This window comes from Phlebotomus papatasi, chromosome 3 (assembly GCF_024763615.1).
Source record: "Phlebotomus papatasi isolate M1 chromosome 3, Ppap_2.1, whole genome shotgun sequence".
Lineage (NCBI taxonomy): Eukaryota > Metazoa > Arthropoda > Insecta > Diptera > Psychodidae > Phlebotomus > Phlebotomus papatasi.
In genome coordinates this window covers 41,553,198-41,575,907 of record NC_077224.1, presented here as the reverse complement: position 1 = coordinate 41,575,907, position 22,710 = coordinate 41,553,198, and the positions used below count along the sequence as shown (strand labels likewise).

General features: G+C 35.1%; 1 protein-coding gene across 2 annotated transcripts in view; it reads left to right on the top strand.

Annotated features, from left to right (window-relative positions):
* Window positions 1-22,710, top strand: part of LOC129805691 (probable phosphorylase b kinase regulatory subunit beta) — a 43,077-nt gene that overhangs the window by 385 nt on the left and 19,982 nt on the right. Inside the window, exons 3-5 of one of the 2 annotated variants that reach the window (XM_055853773.1) lie at window positions 13,209-14,246; window positions 14,317-14,528; window positions 14,642-14,656. In XM_055853773.1, the coding sequence (XP_055709748.1) occupies window positions 13,209-14,246; window positions 14,317-14,528; window positions 14,642-14,656 (1,265 nt within the window). The remainder of the gene's footprint in view (window positions 1-13,208; window positions 14,247-14,316; window positions 14,529-14,641; window positions 14,657-22,710) is intronic. The other variant, XM_055853774.1, reaches the window with a different exon arrangement.

Here is a 22,710-nt window from a genome sequence, read left to right as displayed (position 1 = left end):
GAAATGCTGATGCTCCTGACCCTCCTGACAGAAGATCAGTTTGTGCAGGAACTATCAATTTCTGCTTGTCTCAAGACAATTGCCTCACTTTATTAATTTCTTTAACATCTATTCTGGTGCTCTTGATCACAAAAAAGAAACGCAATTTCTATTAGGAATGCCAGGCGATCGCGTGTTCTTTTTAGGGGAAGTCTTTAAGCTTCGCACATACTCTGACTTCGACGTGATAAGTCGGCGGCAGCCGCAACCAAGCACTAATTGAGGAGAAATATATTGAATTGAATATTTTTTCCATGATTTAATTAATATGAAATTTGTATCAGATTCATTGGAATACGTGTTCAAAGCAAAATTGTGTACGAAGACTGAAAGATTTTCCCTACATTAAACTATGATTATTTTCTATAAAGAAAATTTTAAATGATATTTTGTTACCTCCGTTATCTCAATAAATCAGCCCACTCAGCCCCTTACAAAATCAATCTCAAATTTTAGTAGCTGGGTCTAAGAACTTTCGTTTAAAGAGAAAGTTAAGTCTCCCCCTGACCCAAAAGCTATAAAAGTTATGGAAGGTAACAAAAATTAATTTTCAAATGGCCATATCCGGTTGTATTTGTCAGAATTAGAAAAAAAATTGGTGTTTTGGAAAGCTCTCGTAGAGTACTACAACCCTTTTATGACACCCCAAATTCATCCGAATTAATCGAAGGTCCGATTTTCGAAAATTTGATGTCGAATATTTAAAATATTATGCGATGCGTGTACTATAAATTTTAGTATATTGTAGCTGAGGTCGGACCTTTCTAATAAAGACGGATGGAGCTCTATTTAGATTGAAACTCCACCCCATCCATCAAGCTCAATTCAACAAGGTTTTGGAAGCCTTTCCAATAACAAAAACACGTGGGATACGGTGAGTGCTTATGAAATTCAGAGCGTAAGGAAAATTGATATACGGATAAAAATTAGAGCTGTAAAATTCAAATTGAACGTCCAAATCGCATTTTGAAATAGAAGGATTAAATTATAATAGAAACTACGCAAAGAAATTTGATTCAGAGGGAAAAAGCAATCAGAAGAAGTGAAATTGAGGTTAAAAACGACGGCGTCCCTATGAATCCATTCAAGAGCAGGCAGCAAAAGCCCCCACCGGCGAGAAATGTTGCAAACTTTCCGATGTGGGGCCAGCCAGAGGATATCGGAAGAGAATTAGAAGGAGCAGCGAACTGGGAGCATGAAGTAATCAAAAGAGGAAGGAAATATTTGATGGCAAAGTCCGTAGAAGGAGAGTCGTTGGCACGAGCGCCTCCATATCTGGTAGAGGAAGCATTTAATCATGTAGGAGAGGTGGAAAAAATCGTTCGTAGAGAAAACGGGAGCATCTTGATCACTGCCAAAACAGCTCAGCAAGCTGAGGAACTTAAAAAAATTACAAAAATTGGGAACATGACAGTGAAAATAGAAGAATATGGAGCATGGAATCAATGTAAGGCTCTGGTTAGAGATGAGTACATGATATATTGGGACAAAAAAGAGCTGCTTGAAAAACTTGCGAGCCAGGGAGTAGTGGAAATTGAGAACATCAAGAAAAAGAGAGCGCCAATACAAAATAGAACAGATAATGTGCAAGGGTCGGAGAACCAGGAAGAAATGGAGGCAACCCCACTCTTCCTGTTAACCTTCAACACACCGGAGAGACCATCTCATATAAAAGTAGGATATCTTAACCTACCAACCCGAGAATTCATCCCGAACCCTCTCCGATGCTTTAAATGTCAGAAATTTGGGCACAAAGGCTCGGGATGCAGAGGGATCGCAAGGTGCTTTCGATGTGGGGAACCCGGACATAGTGAGAGATGCATCGGTCCAATCAAGTGTGCAAACTGCGGAAACGGGCACTTCGCGTCATCCACACAATGCCCGATTTACCAGGAGGAGATGATAATCCAGAGAATCAGTGTGAGGGAGAGAATCACCCACAGAATGGCAAAATACATGTACATGGAACAGAAAAATGAGAAAAGTTATTCAAATACAACAGCAAACGACACGACAAGCCAGGGACAAGAACCAGAGCACAACCCAAATAGCATCAACAGAGAACAAAATGAAAAGACTGACCACAACGACAATCAAGGTGCAATGCAAACTTCTGAGCGCATAGATATAGTGAGGGAAGAAGGCGAGGAGCAACAAATTGAGAGCATGCAATCTCTAAATCCGGAAGATGCAAGAACTGATACAGAAGAGCAGGAAACTGAAAGGGAGGACAAGGCAGACAATACTGATGCAAATATATCAAACTCCTCTGAGTTCGAAGGTTTTGCAACATCCGAAGAATTTCTTGACAACACTCTGGAGAAGGAAACAGAAGAACAGCCACGGTCTGCTGAACAGTACGGAGTTACAACAAGAAATGCTGCCAAGGCAAAGAAGGAAGTCAAAAAAACCAGTGGAAATCGCGTGAAAAAAATAACAAAGAAGAAGTAATGATGATTTTAGTGCAAATAAATATAAGAAGTTTGCGTCATAATAAGGACATTTTAGAACACTACCTAAATGAAATTAAAGCAGATATAGCGATTTTAAGTGAAATATGGACTAAAAGTGATGAAAAAATTAAGATCTCAGGCTACTCAGTATTTTTAAATCCAAGGGATGAAGGACATGGAGGAACTGGAATTTTAGTTAGAGACAACTACAATGTTAAGAGATTAGACAACACGGACTGTTTTCCCATAGAGACATGTGAGGTGAGTGTGAATTTTGAGAACAAGACTTTAAACATAATATCTTGCTATATAAGTCCTGAGAGAACCCCAAAAACAGTAGAAGAAAATCTAGTGAAACTAATAATTAAGTATGATAGGAAATGTAATGTGATTATAGGGGGAGATTTCAATGCACATAATGAATTATGGGAGAACAAATCAAAAAACGATAGAAGAGGAAAAATAGTATCAGATTTAATATTAGACTCGAATTTTACTTGTCTAAATAACGGAGAAAGCACATACCTAAATTTACAAAGAGATATAAATTCAGCCATAGATTTAACTTTTGTATCTCAAGACCTTTTAACTAATACATTTTGGAGCGTAGATAAAGAGAATTTAATTACCGATCACTACCCAATAAAAATAGAAATAATATCAAATGAATTTGTAGGATATAAAAAAGTAAGGAACAAAATTAATTATAAAAAAATAGAAGAAAAAATCAAAAAAATAAATTCAGAAGAAATTCATGATATAGCAACCGTTGAGAAAATCCTAGAGAATATAATAGAAGAGAGCACTATAGTAATAGATGAAAGTAATAACAAGTACAAACCGAAAGCATGGTGGAATGAAACTATTGAAAAACTTTGGAAAATAAAAAAAGGAAAAAAGAAAATTTATAATAAAACTAAGAACACTTTCACACGAAATGAACTCAAAAAAGTATCTTGTAAACTCAAAATCGAAATAAGAAAAGCGAAAAGACAGGCATGGGATAAGTTTGTACAAAATTTAGATCTGTCCATGCCCGCCAGACAGTTATGGGAAAATATTAATAAATTCAACAAAAAAAGATCCAAGAAAAGAAATAACCTATTTGAAGTAAGAGAAAAAGGAAAAGAATTTTTGGAAAAGAATTTTAAAGCAGAAAATGAAGTGGATTATAACGTACACAATGAAATTATTGTTACTGAAGAATTCTGTGATCTAAATGAAATAATAGATACAATCAAAAGTAGTAAAGATAACGCACCGGGAATTAACAAAATATCTAACAAGATTCTAAAGCTAATGCCCAAAGAAATTCTAGAGAGTATAGTTAAAAGTTTCAATGATCTATGGAGAAGTCAAAAGCTACCTGAAAATTGGAAAAAAATTAAAGTAGTACCTATACCAAAGCCTTTTAAAGACCATACTTGTATTGAGAACTTTAGACCTATATCTTTAATCAACAATATAGCAAAACTATTCCATGCGATACTAAAAAAGAAAATTGAAAAATTTGTGAACGATAAGAAACTGCTACATGATAATGTGTATGGATTTAGGAAAAAGGGACAGATAATCCTAACCGGCTTATGTAGGTGAGATTCTTAACGTGAGCTAACTCGGAGTGCATGCAAATTCGATTTGGAGCTGAAGTTGGGAGACGCCATTCAGTTATCTTGAATCAAATTCGTGAAATTATACAAATTTTGTATTTAAACCAAAATATCAAGGATTTGGATGAACTGGCACAAAAGTGTTATATGAGTGAAATGTGGACCAGAATGTTCTCTATAATTTTGCCGTAGAACTTGAACTCATCGATTACTCAGAAGCCAAGATACGCGAGGTTTTTTGTTTCTTAACTCGTTTTTTCATCCAGAGTTCCCCAAGTAGTCATTTGTTGAACTTCAACTATATCAAAGAATTGTTGTATTTTGCGGGACTTTCCATTTAAACCCCTATTTTAAGTGTCTCGGTGGAGTAGAGGCAGTCAAATTGGCATCTGAGTGATTTCAAAGCGTTATTATTGGAAAAATCAATTTTTTCACACTTAAACGGCAAAATCGGAGTGATAGCGTAGTATGACCGGAAAATGATGTATGGACGAAATGTAGAGACAAATGTCCTCTACAATTATGTCGAAGTAATCATCAAAATCGGTTCAGCGACAGTCGAGATAATTGAGGTTATGTGATATTGAAATTCGTTTTTTGACTGTGGCGCCCCTGGTGTTGGTCCCACGAAGTTCAAATGTTCTAGAAAGTTGTAGCATTTAGTGAGATCTTTCGTTTAAGCCCTCATTCATCAAAATCGGTCACATAGAACCGGAGATATGATTTTTTGAATTTCGTGAACTTTGACCCCTCATATCTCCGGTTCTATTGAAACCACAGCGCGCATACGCACCATTTTGGAAACGTCCTAGACTGGACTACAACATACTAAAATTTCATTAACTTGCACAATGCCGTTTTTGAGAAAAGTGACTTTGAATTTCGATGAATTTTGACGCTATCACAGCGCCACCTGTGGTGACTTTTTGAACTTCCATCTGAAAGTGCTCATTGAGACGAAACCAAAAAGGTAAAATTTAGGTCGCTATGTTAGTTAGAACCGGAGATAGAGGCCGGTCAATGTTCGAACTTTGACCCCTTATAGCTCGGGTCAGGGGTTTTAGATCGACTTAAGGTTTTTTTTGTTTGATAGGTATAATCAACGGCTACAACATACTAAAATTTCAGCCCGATGCACAATGAAATTTTTGAGTTATTTAACTTATAAGATTTAAAAATTTTCTTTTTAATAATAGCGCCCCTAGCGGTGGTTTTATGAACTTGCGATGTTAGAAGGGGAAGTGGTATTTCACGAGAGCTTTCCAAAAAGCCCTCACTTTTTAAATTCTGACGATTAGAACCGGAGTTATGGCCATTTTAAGAAATTTTTTTTGGACCCTTATAGCTCGGGTCAGGGGGGTCGGGGGACCTTAAGTTTGGTATTGATGGAAAGCTCTAAGGCCCAGCTATAACATACTAAAATTTGAGCCCGCTCGATGCCATAGGGGCGGAGCTATTGAGAAAACAAAAAAAGGGGGGTCTTCAAAATGGCGGAAGGAGGGGTGGGGGGTGGGGGGTCAATGCACAAAGTTGCAATTTTCACCCGATATATAACCTTTGCCGAAAACCGCAAGTCGATATCTTTTTTAGTTTAGGAGCTATTAAGCTCCAAAGAGCGGCCGGCCGGCCGGCCGGCCGGCCAGCCGGCCGGCCGGCCGGGAACGTAAAATAGCCACATATATATTCGTGATCAGGAAGTGGCGAAACACATTTTGGCCAAGTTTGAGGTCGATCGGACGACATGAAATTTTGTTAGGATTATAGTAGGTGAGATTGTTAAGAATCTCACCTAATACAGGAGTAAATGACTATTTGTTAAACCTAGTGGAATTTGTTAACAAGAATAGAAGTAAAAATATGAAGACAATTTCTATAGCTACAGATCTAAGTAAAGCATTTGACAGAGTAGATACTAGAATACTAATAAGAACATTAAAAAAAATGAATTTTCCGCCAGAATACACAAACTGGATAAAACAATTCCTATTAAACAGGAAAGTACACATAGTAGGGAACGAATACACAGAATTTATTAATACAAATTCTGGATTACCTCAAGGTAGTAAATTGAGTCCCTTGCTTTTCAACTTATATACTACCAAGGTGCACAAGTTAAATTCAGAACATTGTAAAGTAATGCAATTCGCAGATGATATCACCTTACTAATAGCAGGGAGGAATGATGAAGAACTAATAAGTAATGCGAAATTTTACTTAGAAGAATTTACAAAGATAATTGACAAACTCAAATTAGAAATAAACACAGCAAAATGTAATTATATGATTTTTGGGAACTTTAAAGATAATGATAACATAGAAATTAAAATCAATGAGAGAGCTATAGAAAAAGTTAATGTACAAAAGATATTAGGAGTTATTATAGATAAAAGACTAAATTTCAAGGCTCATATAAGAAAAATTAAGGAAGAATGTAAACCGTATCTAAACCTGTTAAAGATATTTAGTAACATGAATGGGGGAGCGCATCCTAAAAGAATGTTGGAAGTATACAATGCACTGGTTAAATCGAGAATAATCTATGGAGCACCAGTAATACAATATGCAGTACCAGAAGAAAAGTTAGGCAACCAACTGCAGATAATCGCGAACCAGGCACTAAGAACAATCCTTGGTTTTGTCAAGTCGACGCCAGTAAACACGATACTAGCAGAGAGCGCAGAATTACCTATAGCAATGGAACTTGAAAATACTACAGCTAGATATATAGCTAAAAAGAAAATGATGGACCTTCGAATCCCCGAGACAAGAACAACATTAGAAATTATGAGATCGCATGAATACATACAAGACATCGCAAGGGACAGAAAGAGTGAAAGAATGCCAGACAACCTAACAATCAAAGAAGAGTTAGTTAATAAAGTGAGCAATAAAAAGGATACTAGCATAGAAGAATTGAGAGCTTACGCATATGAAACTATAAACCAATATAAGGATCAAGAGCGAATATTCACGGATGGATCCATCATTGACGAAGACACAGGAATTGGAATATTTTTCGAAAAAACGGAAGAAGTGTTAAAGTGCAAAATAAAACAAAAAATATCGATCAAAGAAACAGAACTCATCGCAATATTTATTGCAATCAAACTCAGTGTTGCAAAAAAGGCGGAAGAGATAGTCATATTAACAGACTCCAAGAGCGCATGTTTATCACTTTTAAAAGAGAGTAAAAAAATATACGAAAACAAAATTAAAGAAATAGTGAGCGCTAATAAAAATACAAAAGTTACCATACAATGGATCCCTGGGCATATAAATATTAAAGGAAACGAGAGAGCTGACAAAGCAGCTAAGGAAGCAACGAAGGATGGGATATGCATCGAATGTAGCTTAAGTAGAAAAGAGGTGGACAGAACAAGAAAAGAATTTATGTGGAAAAAATGGACAAATTTGTGGAAAAAAAATTGTGAAACTAAAGGAAAATTCAACCATGACATCAGACAGGGAATATTAGAAAAAAAACTATGGTTCAAAAATATTAATTTAAGAAGTGATCAAATAAAAATAATCCAAAGGATTAGAAGTGGACATTGCTGTGACAAAAAGTTCCTAAAACTAATAAAAAAAGAGGACACAGAATTATGCGATAAGTGCGAAACCGTGGAAGATATAAATCACATAGTGATCCAATGCAGAAAATTTAATAAGATAAGAGAAAACTATAAGTGCATTAATAATGAAAAAGTGAGCATAAAAAATATTCTTAAAATAGCAAATGAAAAAACATATAAAGAGATCTACAAATATATCAAAGAAATAAAAGTGAGCATATAATAATTCAAAAACTGTGATCGTATAACAACAATAAGTGATATAATAATAATAAGTGATATAAAAAAAAGAGTGATAATAAACAAGAGACAAATAAATTAAAAATACAAATAAAATAGTGAAATTAGTGAAGTACATGGGATAACGGAAAACCTAAATTTGAACTAAGTGAACAAAAGTGGCTATATGGACCCGAGTGAGTCCGACAGCCTTACATAAAACAGAAGAAGAAGAAGAAGGAAGCCTTTCGTCGCGGTTTCACTTACACTGTTTGTCTCCAATTAGAAACTTTCCCTTGTCTCCATTTGGATTAATTTGTTTCCAATAGAAGCATTTTACACTCGCGTATTTTTTTGTATTTAAGAAGTTTTCAAATTATATCTAAAGAATTTTCACTAAACAGTAACATTCTAGAAGAGTCAAGGAGCAAATTTATGTAATTCTCTTCAGAAAAAAAAATTGAACTTAAAGTGTTGAATCTTCTGTCAAAGTTAAAGCCTGGAAATAATTTTAAATTAGGGTATTTACTCTAATTATTAACCGATTTCTATGATATTTTTTTTCGTTTTCTTAATCTTCTGTACTCAAACTACAGAGTTCCGGGTTGAAAGAATTTTTCAGGACTGGAAAAAGCCAGCGAATTAACTCCAGTGTCTCAGTAAAATTACATATCTGCGGGAGATATCTGGGATAAGTTATAGAAACGCCGTAATGTAGGGGAATGTAGGCAGCCTTCGCACGTTTTTTCGTGCTTCATATTCAGGATTTTTTTCTGACTAAACTGTAAAATGGTCAATAAATTGCACTACACCAAAAAAATCTGTGATCCTTTAGGTTTCTATGCATGCCTAGTCCACTATCACAGAATTGTTGGTTTTTCCTGGACAGGAAAATGAAAAAAATATGACGATTTGTGCGATTCTTGCCCCCGGGGCCAGCGTTCACACGATGGGGGGTTTGGGCTCGTCATTGCTTTTTTTCTCGAAATAAATTTTATCCACAATTAAGAATTATTTTCCTACGGTTATACTGTACCCCCGTGAACCCGCGGAAACTATCACTGCACTAAAAGAAGATCTTTAAAACACTTTTTTCCACATTTTCTGGAGCACTGTTTTTTCTTCCAAATAAATATCGAAAATCGACTAAACTGTCAAAATTAATCGTCTGGTCAGCTGGAATCGCCGGAACATTGTAGAGGTTATGTTAATATTGTTTTGTTTTCCTAAAGGTTGCATAAATTATATTAAGAAAGGTGATAAGCTTCTGTGTTTTTCAGAGTGTTCGAGTAACACTCGCTTTGTGAGTAAAATGTTTGGTTTTCCTAATTCTTATTGCAAATGTTCAAAGTGGCTCATAATTTTTTCGATATCCTTTAGCATGGTAGCAGTTTAGTTAGTGACATTGAGTCCCAGGCTAATGGTGAGCATGTTCACACGGTTCACACTGTGAATAAACGTCGTCTCATGGAGATGGGCAGGAAACTACACGCCTGTCGAAGAGGAAATGTCCAGGATTGTCTCCCTGTGGCTTATGAGGCTTTAGTGAAGTTCTGGTTTTCAATCTGAAGTTGCCGGATGCATATGCGAATGCTCACACATTCAGTGTTTGAAACCACACACAGTGTAGTACTTGCGAATTTTTCGCCACTGTTAAAATAATTTCCCTCCGATGCAAAAAATTGTTACGTAAATATCATCTCAAGTATACTCTTCATCCACTGTGTAAGTGATTTTTTTTAGAAATGAGTTTAAATATGAGAAATCAAATGAAATATGTGCCATTAAAATTACCCATTTTGGGCCAATTTTCTATTTGTGATCCTAGCACCTAGGAAAGAAGGGCTTGGCTGCCTATTTTTACAATGAAGATAAGGTTCATAATTGCTTAACTTATGGCTAAGAAATTTGGAACCAACTCTTTGGAAATAAAGAGAAAATTCACATCGTTTGAAAGCACACACGTGCGAAGCCTGCCTACATTCCCCTATGCAAGATATTTTCGGCGCCAATTTTTCAGCCTATTTTCAGCGCCAACGGTTCATAATGGCTCCGTCACACCTTTTAACTCTTTCGTCTTTTTTGGGACTCTGAGTACCCAAAGCAGCATATGAATGTTCTGTGAAAAACAATGTTTTATTTTTAATTATTCAGAACTGATAAAAATCCTATTCTTGTGGATGATTAAAAACTATAAGGATGTCCAAATGTAAGATATTTTTTGTAGGACCTCAATTAATTCCTGAGCTTAGATATTTTTGATTAAAAAATTATGAAATTCTTTAATACTACAAATTCGACTGAGCTAAATTGAACTTGCTGTGACGTTTGAAAGAAGAAGAATGCGAGAGAATGAGATAGACATATGCAAAACGTGTCAGAAAGGGATTCAAATTTCGACTTCATGAAATTTTCCTGATCTAAAAGGTGTGCCGGACCCATAAGAAATGTATTTCAAATTTACCGGCTGAAAAAATTTTGCATACATTTAGAGACATTTCAAAAATTATGGCGTTGGCACACCTTTTCAATTTAATGAAATTCAATCGATTGAAATTTTACCTCTCTTACTCTTTCAAATTGATATCAGATATAGCTGTCTCTTTCTGTCAAATGGAAATTAAAATTTCATTTTCAATTTCAATTTTAAATTTCATTTGGCAGAAAGAGACAACTATATCTGATTTCAGTTTGAAAGAGTGAGAGGTAAAATTTCAATCGATTGAATTTCATTCAATTGAAAAGGTGTGCCAGCGCCATTATTTTATAAATTAGCTCCCAATATAAGGCAATTCATATCAAATTCTTTTACTCCGTTTTCTCTCAAGCCGGAACTCTCTGTACACTCAGTCCCGGCATTATGCATTTCGGCTTTGGGATTATACACATACAATTATGCAAGTTTGCCTACCATTGGGAGTCAATTTGTGAAATCATTTTTAAAATACGTCTGAATGTATACTATTTTGTGATGCGGGAAATTTTAAAATATTATGCTTATTTTTCAGAATAAAACTTTAATTTCTTTTATAAGGTAAAAATTTTAAATATTCTAACAATTGATTGAAGAACTTTGGCCAAAAAGTACTGTTTGTTGATGAATTTCTTTTAAACAGGTGAATCTTTTTGCTCTCACTACTTTTACTCCGCGCGAAATTCGTTCTACGGCCATTAATTTAAAAGAAAACGCCTGTGGATTATGCATATTTTCTCGATCCTTAAAGCAATTTCGTGCATTTTTTTTCGGTCCCGAAAATGTGCATAATCCCGAGACTGAGTGTATTTTGAAATAGAAAATGACTAGTGATAAGCCCAGATAAGCTTATGGTATATGGTAGCTTAGATTTTTTACATAAGATCTCGGAATACTTGCAACTCGGGGTGTTTACAACTCGGAATGCGTGAAAATTCGATTTTTGTTGAATTTTGAGAATAAGAATCGCGTCGAGTCAAATTTTATCCGTTCAGCCACCAAGAACAATTTTCTCAACGCAATTCCTTATGCCCAACGCACAATAACTTTTGTTTGTAAATTTGTTTGAGACCGAGATAACTAGATTTCGGTTTCATTTATACTGTCATTGAAAAGTCAAAAATATGTTTACAAAGCAAAAGTTATTTTGCGTTGGACATTACCCTCAAATTGTAACTCAAAATGGAATTTTCACGAATTCCGAGTTGCAGTACTCCGAACTTCCTCATAAAGAATATCAGGTACCATAAGCTTATCTGGACTTAGGGGAAACTGGGGCACCACCAAACACGGGGTAGCACAAAACACTGCGATTTTTTAATAGGTTATTTGACTTCGGAGGGCAATTATAGAAATTTTTAGGCATTATAGGGATGCTTGTCCACTGAAGAAATGGTCAAGATAGTCCAAAGAATTTAGAAATAAAAATTAGTGTTTGGTGCTACCCCGTGTTTGGTTGTGCTCCAGTTTCCCCTATTACCGGTTTTATTTTTTTTACTGACCACATTTGTTTTGTGTGTACTTGTTTTGTACTGCTCATTTTTAATTTTTTGTTGACCAATTTTTATTTTTTCTGCTAATTTTTAAATTTTACTGCTCGAACTCTACGGAGAGAGCAGTTAATCCCTCGATCCACCCCCCCCCCAAATTTCCACCTTCCACCCCCGGAGACCTTCTTAACAAATCTTACCGTTTCAGACGATTTCTATGAGAGAAATGTCGTCACGCTGTTTGTTCGTCTGTCCGTCCGGCTGTCATCAGCTCTAGAGGCCAAACGGTTAGAGATAGAGATTTGGGACCTTCGGCCCCCCCCATAAGTCGACCCAAGGATCGTTAGCATGCCCCTCATTTCCCCCCACCCCTCCCTTTCCCCTCCAAAACCATGTTTTTTTGAGATTGCTCGAAAATGTGTCGTGCGATTTTTTCATTTTTTGGATATATTTTAGAGATTATCCATGCGAACATTTCGTCCATATACGAAAATACCGTTGAATCATTCCTAATAACGGTTTTTCAAGGTCAAAGGTTAAAAAGACACTAGAGTGCACATTTATCAAGCAAATGGGGTCATGTTTGGGATCGTTGGAAAGGTCTTGGAATTTCCAACAAAACTAAACCGATTCCAATCTGTTTTGAATCGGTAATGAACTGGTTCATAACCGATAAAAAATTTTTATCTGAAAATCAATCCTATTACTTTTAAAACTATTTTGGGGGATCTTTTGAGAGATTTATGAATCGGTTCAAATCGGTTGAGAACCGGTAAACGGTAAATGATGCGAAAGGGCTTTTGCGGTATAGCATCTAAGTCATGAGTTCGGGCATTTTGCAAAGTCTAGGACGCTTTGCCACCCCTTTTATTGATCAACGCGAATATTTCTATTGATCAATGCAAAGTTTTTTACTGCCTATTTTTAACTTTTTACTGACCAAATTTTACTTTTTACGAAATTGAATATTTTTACTGATCATTTCGAATTATTTTCTGATCCAATTTATTTTTTTGCTGACCAGTTTTAACTTTATATATACTGTTCTTTTTACCCCCTCTAATAAAATGTAATATTATAATTTTTAATATTATTGATATATTTTTTTATAATGGGTCAAATTCATTAAAAACATATTGAAAAGCATGAATTATTCTTTGCGCTTACTTTTGCTGTGCCAACCAATACAATGCTGAAAAAGATTTTTAACGTTTTATTCTGAAGATGGATTAAGAATACTAAGACGGCGGTGGACGCTAATTTTTATCGCTTCAAAAAAAAAGCCTTCTACTAAAGAGCAGGGTTTCTTTTAATTAATTTAACAGGAAATGAGTATATTTTCGCGTTTTCAGTGAAGCGTCAATTACTTCAATTCCAAAGCCCCATCACCGGCCTCTTCCCAGTACTTACCACAGACACTGAAGTGGGCAGCATCCGGGATAGTGTGTACTGTGCTGCAGCCATATGGAGTCTCTATCAAGCCTACAAGAGAATCGACGATGATCGAGGTAAGTCCTATGAGCTGGCCCAGTCAACAGTCAAGTGCATGAGAGGAATTCTTGAGTGTTGGATCAAACAAGCACGCAGAGTGGAACTCTTCAAGTCTCGCCAATGCAGTCAGCATGCCCTGCACTGTAAATTTCATCTGTACACTGGAGAACAAGTTCTCCCGGATGACAAGTACAATCATCTGCAAATTGATGTGGTGTCTGTGTACTTAATCTTCCTGGTGCAGATGATAACGTCAGGGCTGCAGATTGTTTATACACAGGATGAAGTGGCTTTTGTGCAGAACCTCGTGTATTATGTTGAACGAGCCTATCGTACTCCGGATTTTGGGATCTGGGAGAGAGGATCAAAGTACAATGATGGAACGCCAGAAATTCATGCTTCGTCCATTGGATTTGCCAAATCAGCGCTGGAAGCTATCAATGGATGCAATTTGTTTGGGGAGAAAGGAGCCTCATGGAGTGTGGTGTATGTTGACATTGATGCCCACAATAGGAATCGCAGTATTTTCGAAACGATGCTTCCGCGAGAATCTAGTTCCAAAGGAGTCGATGCCTCACTCATTCCCACCCTCTCCTTTCCCGCTTTCGCCTCCCACGAGGAGAGACTCGTGGACATGACTAAGAAGAACGTAGTAACACGTTTGCGGGGTTCCCGGGGCTTCAAGAGATTCAGCAGGGATGGGTATCTCAGTAAGATTGAGGACAAGAGCAGAAGATTCTACAATCGAGGAGAAATAAAGGATTTCGAGGGTTATGAATGCGAATGGCCACTCTTCTACATATACATGATCATCGATGGGGTCTTCAAGAACAATCCTGACCAAATTGAGGAGTTCCAGAATGAATTGAGAGGCTGCTTGTACAAAGATTTGAATGGCGGTAAGAGTTTCATGAAACTTATGTGAAACATGTTTCATGAAACTCTCTTGTAAATATTTTTTCCTTGCAGATCCTGTCGTTTCAATGTACTTCCAGCCTGATGGTGAAGGCGGCTACACACGATCAAATCCCAATTCCCTCTTCCTCTGGGGTCAATCTATCTTCATCATATCACAGTTGCTGACGGCTGGACTATTGCATATCAACGAACTGGATCCCATTCGCAGATACCTCCCCAGCTACAATAGACCAAGGAAAGGCGGCAGATATTCAGCTTTTCAGGTGAGATCTCACTTATTCCATCGACATTCAGCAGCCTCTTTTATGATGACTCGATTATGAGAAGATATCTTTTCTCTATCCTCAACTTAACCGAATTTTCTTTTCAATCTCAGGCCAAGCCGGGAATAGTAAGTAAATTAGAGGGTAGCATGATTGCCTATAGATGTTCATTTTTGGTTTCAACTACCTTTACAACACAAAAAAATTCTGTGATTAACATGCGAATTATTCAATTTTTTTAATCCCTCAAATTTATGCAATTTTCGTTAGATTTTATGATAAGTTGCGTCCAAAAGTTCTACAACTCAAGTTGAAAATTTGTTGATCTTTTTTTTTTAAACTGAAAATTAGGAAACAATGGACAGGGTTGTCAGTTTTAGCCTTGTTAATTAAATTAATTAAATTAAATCAAGTGAAATGAAGCTCACTAGGGGAGACTGGGGCAAAACTTATCAAAACACATATTTAATTCTTTCACGAGCACTGAGAAAACTTAAACGTTTTATAATGAGCATATTCTTATAGGAAATTTACTGCTCTACAACATTGCAGAAGACTATTTTGCTCTATCTCGAAAGAAATGTGATTTTCGAATCATTTTCTAAAAGTCGATTTTGTGGAGATTCTCAAAATTGCTGGGTCAAATTTTGTCAGTCTTCGGATAATTTGTGACGTTTTACTCTCGGAAAAACGTTAAAAATACCAAATAGACATATTTTTATATGAAATTTATTCCTCTACAACTTTGTCGAAGATAATTTATCTCTATCTTAACGAGAAATGTGCTTAAATTGAGCTAATCAATATATTGATATTTTCTGTAAACCAAATACAGTAGAGTCTCGCTATAGTCCATATTTGGTTTCAAATTTGACACTTGGGTCGCACTATAGTCCATGTAATTTTTTAAAATTATCAATGATTTTTAGTATTGAAATTGCTCGACGGCTTCCACTTTCGTTGCGATTGTGGTACTTGTCCTTGCTCTCTTCATTGTGGATCACAATTAAAACAAATACTTAATAAAGTTTGCCAAAAATATTAAAATAATTATGCATGTCGCATACTAAAAAACATAACCTAACTTAAAATCAGTGTTTTGAAATCAACGGTCGATAAATTGTGGACTATAGAACGATGGCCTATAGCGAGACTCTACTGTATTCCAAAAATTGGGCTCAAAATTCCATTATTTTTTATTTTACATAATCCTTCCTCGAATCCCTTGAAACTTTGTAAGTTTGAGAAGGTTCATGAAGGCTATCTATAATAAAAATTTCAAGCCTCAGTCTTTTTTATTTTAGAAAATAGTGAATATTGAAATTTTCGTTTTGACAAATTTTGCCCCAGTCTCCCCTACCATTTGAACTTATTTCGATTTGAGGTAAAATGCTATATTATCAGATCGGACTCAAACTTTATATTTGCAAGTTGAATTTTGGGGGTAAACTGTTCTGTAGTAAACTGTTCTTGTCGGTCGAAATAGATAAAATTGGCTCGACAAGATTCTTTACCCCCAAAATTCAACTCAGAATCGAATTTTCACGCATTCCAAGTTACAAACATCCCGAGTTGCACGCATTTCGAGGTCACCTGTAAAGAATCTCAGCTACCATAAGCTTATCTGAGCTTATCACTGGTCATTTTCTATTTTACATAGTCTGAGTGGGGAATAGAGATGTGCGCCGAGATTATTTCGGCAGCGGCGGCTAACATTTAAAAATTGTCGGTGGCTGGCTGCGCGCCGGCGCGCCAGCTGAAGCAATCGGCTGCGGCTCAGCTAGGCGCGCCAGACTTTTTTCTTTAATATTTTTCGATTACAATCCACATAAATTATCGATTTTTCTCAATTTTTTTTGCTACAATTACTAATCATGGAAATCTAATTAAAAAAAAGTAACAACAAAACATATAAGTAGTAAGGGTGAAGCAGAGTACTGTTTTGTGGGCGTGGCTTTCCATGGAGCACGAGACTGTTTTGTGACGCCACATCGATAACTCTGGTGGGTGGGCTACCTGCAGGTCGGTTTCCCCGCCCCCGCTCCCCCTTCCTGGTCCTCTTTTGTGTTTAGGTTAATTATTTTAACTGAATATAGAGCACGATACTGATTTATGGGCTTGGCTTGCCCGTGGATAAACTGTTGCAGGAAGCATTTTGATTGGTTATGAAGCACGATACTGTTTTGGGGGCGTGGCTTGTCTGTGGATATGGAGTACAATACTGCTGTAGGAAGCATTTTGATTGGTTATGAAGCACGATACTGTTGTTGAGGGACGCATTTTCATTGGCTATGGAGCACGATACTGTTGAAGGAAGCGTTTTCATTGGCTATGGAGTACGATACTGCTGTTTGAAATGTGATCCGTTTCAGACGCCATATTGATCTTAGCTGTAAGCTTTAGGCGACCATCTTGAAATTTTTGGAACTTTAAACTTTTTGAGATTGCGGTTTTTGATAGTCATTTTGAATATTTGAATTAACGGAAATTACTTTGGTGGACTCTTCCTCATGTAATTTTTTTTCTCCCTATATAATTTATATGAGAAAAGATCTGCCATCCATGGGAATTGATCACCAGACCTCTCGGTTGCGAGTCCAGCACCTTATCCATTGTGCCATTGTGGCATGATAGAAGGTTTGTCAGAAGTCTTTCCTATGCAGTAAGCGGGATTCTCTATAGTCTCTGGCCTATATGCACTGTCCAAGTGTGGAAAAATGCAAATGCAATATGAGACCTTTTCGCGCGCTCGAGACCATATGGGAGAGACTATTTGTATAAGCCTTTGCGCGACAATTTGATTCCTTCAGATGAATGAAGCAACATGGAAAAAATGTCTTGCAGTGCGCAAGATAATTGTCAAATTGAGTCGAATTTCGCAATATTCACTAATTTTACTGGCGATAAGAACTATCAATAATTTTCATTGGTTATTGAACAGCATGATGTTGATGCCGTCATGCAATTTAAACCATTTTCATTGGATATTGATCAATAGATATTGAAACGTCATTGAGTTGAGATTTGCATGTAAACAGCTTTTTTTAGAAGCATGCAACTTTTGAGCTTGCGTATTGTTTGCAATATTTGTCTTTTTTATTTAAATTGTAACATAAATTACCGAAAAATATCATACTTTTCCACTTACATGATTGTACCTCACATTATTCACATCTCTTGATGATATGATCAAACGATCTTTATGCAATTTGTCTAAAAAAATATTTTTTCGTTCAGTGATTTCAGATAAGAAGTGATAAATTTCGTGAAATATATTGAATTTCTGCTTATTGCAGATGGTGACTGTCATGAAATTTCAAGAATCTGGGTTTCAGATCCCCAATTTTCAAATAAACAAACTGATGATCAAAGATGTTGCAATGCATTTCTATACAATTGTGGGATTATTCGAAATATGATCTCTTGTAGCATGCATAAAATAAAAGAATTAAAAGATGAATGAAAAAAATGTCAATGAGCGCAAAATTTCATGTCTTGTGTATGAATCATTTAACTCTCTTGATCGCAAGTGGGAAAATATGGAAAAGTGTTAGATTTCTCATAACTTTGTATTACAATGTTCTTTTTCTCTGACATTAGAGAATTTTTACAACATTACAGAACAAAATTATTCAAAGTGAATTATTGATTTGTGTTTTCTCTTATTATAATTTAACAAAATGAAAAATATCTTTAAATATATGTACAATATTTACCTAAGAATTTGGTTATGTGGAGAAATGGCAGCAGAGTGAAATAAAATAGGAACCGACTTTTCATACAAAATTGATTTTTATGAATGAAATGTCGTATAGACTTCTATAATTCGGTACCTGGGATGCTGAATTAACTTATACATTTTTTATTGATGACTCATTATCAAATTTATGTATATTTCTGTGGCACATATCACAAAATAGAAGATGAAATCCTCTTTCTTTAGTAGAAGATCAATTATTTTAAGATGACTCTCAGTAGAATAGGCATAAAAAAATAAAATTCAAGCGATACTCACTAAAATAAAGTCAAACATTTGCGTTCTTACACTGATAAAAGAAATTTAGCTTTGCACTCACTAGCACTTCATCACTGAATACTATTAATTTTAGTTCTTGACCCTAAAGCTTCATCCTCCCCCTGAATAAATGTTAACAAAATTTAATTTATTACATTGAAAAACAATTTAAAAAAAGTAACTTTACTTGTTATTTAGAAAAATGTACTACTTACCCCTCACATCCTACTTCTACACTTTTTTCTAGGATGTGAACATGACATGTCCGAACATGTTTCTACGGATATGAAACAAATATTTTGCACACGTCTGCATAATTTTCTCGGAAAATTTCGTTAGTACGATCAAAAGATCCTAAATTATTTTAGAGGAATTTTAGCAATTAGAAGAAAAAACTTTTATTTGTATGTCAGATTTAATGGTGAGTGGAGGTTAAATTCTCAGTGAAAAGTAATAAGTCGCAAAAAAAGTTGTCTGAAAATATGAAAACCCAAGAAAGATCACATCAAGTTCCAAGTATAATAAAGGAAAAGCAGCGGTTCAACAAATATAATCCTGATCCTTCTGAAGAACTTCGCAAGGAAGAGGAAAAATATGCAAAAAATCGATATCAAAATACAACTCCTGAACTACTGAATGCATACACCTACTTTCTAAATCGAACATCTACATTGTTTATCACGATCGGGTTTTCTCCAGAGAATTTTTCACCAGTTGCTAAAATATGTGCCGTAAGCTACTGGGATGGAATTGATGCTGTAGAATTCACCCAAAATACATGGACAACGTTCTGTGCCAGCAAGCAAACTTTAAGAAAATTATTGGGAGAGGATGCTGGAAAGGATGATGCTAATATGGAACTTGAGCTGCTGAATATTCAACTTAAAAACTGCATGAACATTAGTAGTTACTATGCCGTGGAAAATTCCGAACTACTTATTCTCAGTCAAAATGATGGAAATGATCGTCTATCCCTAAATATTTCAGAATTTGACAAATTAATGTTACTTTCTGAATTTATAAATGTAACTTTGATTTACAATACTTCTGTACAGTGGTATGTACAAGAATATTTTGAGAGATACAGCAATGTTTGTAAATCTTTAGGTGTGCAAAGATTGGAAAATTCTAATTTTTCAAACAGCAATACTTTTGATCCACCAGTCAATTATTTTCGCCTGTTTCATGAAATTCCTTTTGTAGCAAGTAAATCAAATATTTCTTAAAATGTAACATGTGTATAAAAATCAAATGATGTCAAATATAAAGATGAGAAAACGTAAATGTAAATTGTTTTAATCTTGTATATTTGCAATCTGAATCCTCTTAAGGTAAGAAGAATGAAGAAAAAAATGAAACTTCAATTGCACAGGGTTATGCATTATGCCAATATTTATCTATACCAACATCCCCTTTTCATCTCAACATATTTGCTATGTGAGCAAGATTAAAGTCAATGAAATAAAATTATTTGTGAGAATTTTGTCTTGTTGTGAAAAGAAATTGTTTTACAATCAATTATTTCAACATCAGACAATGTTTCATCTGTACATCAAGAAAAACACAACATGTTTCATTGATGCATGATGAAAAAATCAATATGAAAATGCAGTGAAAAATTTTACCAACATAAAAAAATCTGCAGAGAGATATCATATTTTTTATCATCTTGCATGTTTTCTGCATCAGAATATTTTCTTCACGTGAACAAAAATCTTCAAAGTGGCGTCTGGCATTTTTTCTCAACGTAATCTGATTTTTTCTTTGCAGCATTAGCAGGATTGTTTTAATTACATTTTATAGCACAATCAAAAATGATTGTATCGAACTTCTTTGACAAAATCTACTCGATTGCATGCAACTACTTTTAAACAATTCACATGATTCCTCATGTTGATGGCATCATAAAAACAAAAAAAAATAATGATACTTTGATCAGATGCGTAAGAAAACTCATTTCATTGTTTTACAATCAATTTTATTTATAACTTAGTCGATTGTAGTTTTTCATTACACAAAAAAAATCTTGACTTCATTTTTTGTTTTCTTCACGAGAAATATATTCTTGTAGTCTCAACGTATGGCTCTCGGCATATAGGGCAATGTCTTGTTTTTGAAGCACATCCTTGACAAGCAGCAACGTGTCCACAAGGTAGGAAAGCGGTATCGTATTCATTGTTGTAGCATATTTTGCAGATTTTATGTGATTGCTGTACAATATCGTATTCTGCTTCTACATTATCACAATCCAAAATTTGATCGCCAAAGAATATCTCGAACAAATTATCAATTGTATTTTCATCATTAGTGTTAAAGAATTGTACCATCAATTGTTTTTTCTCCAAAATAGTCATGCTTTTTCCATTTTTTCATTTTTCTTGAAATTTTTTCCACTACACCGCGACGTAAAATCTTATTGTTGTTTTCATGAAGTAGGTCGATCATTTGTGCAATTGTCTTTTTATGTAAAATAAATTGCACCAAATCAGACTCTGATTTTTCTTTTGCCAAAGCTTCTGCTAATTGTCTCAAGCTGTGCGTACTCATTGCGATATAGATTTTTTCTGAGTGATTTTTTAAGATACACCATGTTAAATAATTGTGAAAAATGTTTGTAATGAACAATTTTCAACGAAAGAAAGAAAGGGGAGAGGGATTTTTGAGTTAAAAACGCTCTAATTTTATACTTTTAACTTTTTATTGCAAATGATATAGAAAATTATACATCACTACTAGAATTTTCAGATGAATATACATGATCTGAAGCAGGTTTCCTAGAATAATATAACGTTTGTTCCTCAAAATCAGATAAAAAATCTTCCGCAGGTACTTGATCTCCTTCTGAATAAGTCACATATTCTACAAGGTAAAGATTTTTCTCCTGTTTTTCAAAGTATTTTTCTGTGAGCTTATCTTTTATTTTACACATGAGTTGATCTTCAACTTCTTTGTTAGACTTCTCTACCTCACTCCTTTGAATTTTGTGTAACTTCTCAGAAGCTATGTCACGTTCCATTTTATTTAAAATTTCTTCTATCCAAGATGGCAGGTCATCAGAATGTGATCTTTTTCGTGTAAATCTTTCCAAAATTTTCTCAGCTTCTTCTTTCGTAGGATTATGATTTATCAAAAACTGCAAAACAGTTTCGTCAAATATAATTTTTATGAATTTCTTTATTCAAAAATATGGAACTCACCATGTTATTGTGTATCCGAAATATGTATTCTCCGTGAATTAGGTTGGCCTATCTTTCGTAAAACAAACTTATTGGTTTGACTGTCGATTATAGAATAACAACAATTTTACACACTTGGTTGAAATATCCAGTTCAAGTTATGCATCACTTAAAAAATTATCCAATATTGCGAAATTGAAATATTATTTTTCACACGTGCAATGAAAAATGTCTCATAAAAGTTTCAAAATTGTACGATATTTTACCGGAAAAACACCATACGTGATAAAAAGATGAAATTTGAGATTTTCCTTCTTTGTATGCACTAGGACATGTTTCGAACAAGACTTGATGGCCTTAGTAAAATACACTTACACGATCGCAACTTTTCTTGGAAAAAATCCATTCCCAGTTGAAATATGATCCTCTGCACAAGTGCAATTAGGAATTTTTTAATAAAAATACTAAATTCCGGAATGATTTCCTGGAAAAGCATCATTTGCAACAAAAAAATTAAATTGGAGATTTTTCCTTTTGCATGGACATGTTTCAAACCTCTCCTGTAGAATCGACGAAAATCGTTTTTTAGCGCACATATTCTTGATTTATGAGTGTCGAAAACGTGTAGATCCAAAATTTGGGCCCGACCTGAGGAGGTCGCATTTCATCTCGGACAAAATGCACATACACCAATTGTACTGGGCACCCCCCCTCCCATACCTCTATACCCCCACCCAACCCCTTCTCAGAATCCGATGACGTCATATTTAACTTTTGCATTAAAATTTACACATTACACTCATTTTTTAACGTTATTTTCACACTTGACTTGGATTTTTTACAAATTTTTATTGCGTTTGTTTAAGCTGTTATATCATTGCTAAATCGATAAAGGTTTATTGAGTTGTATTAGCCGCCTAAAATCCCGAAAATACCGAATTAGTTGAAAAAGGTATCATAACTACTCCCGCAGTTGCTTTTGCACTTGCTA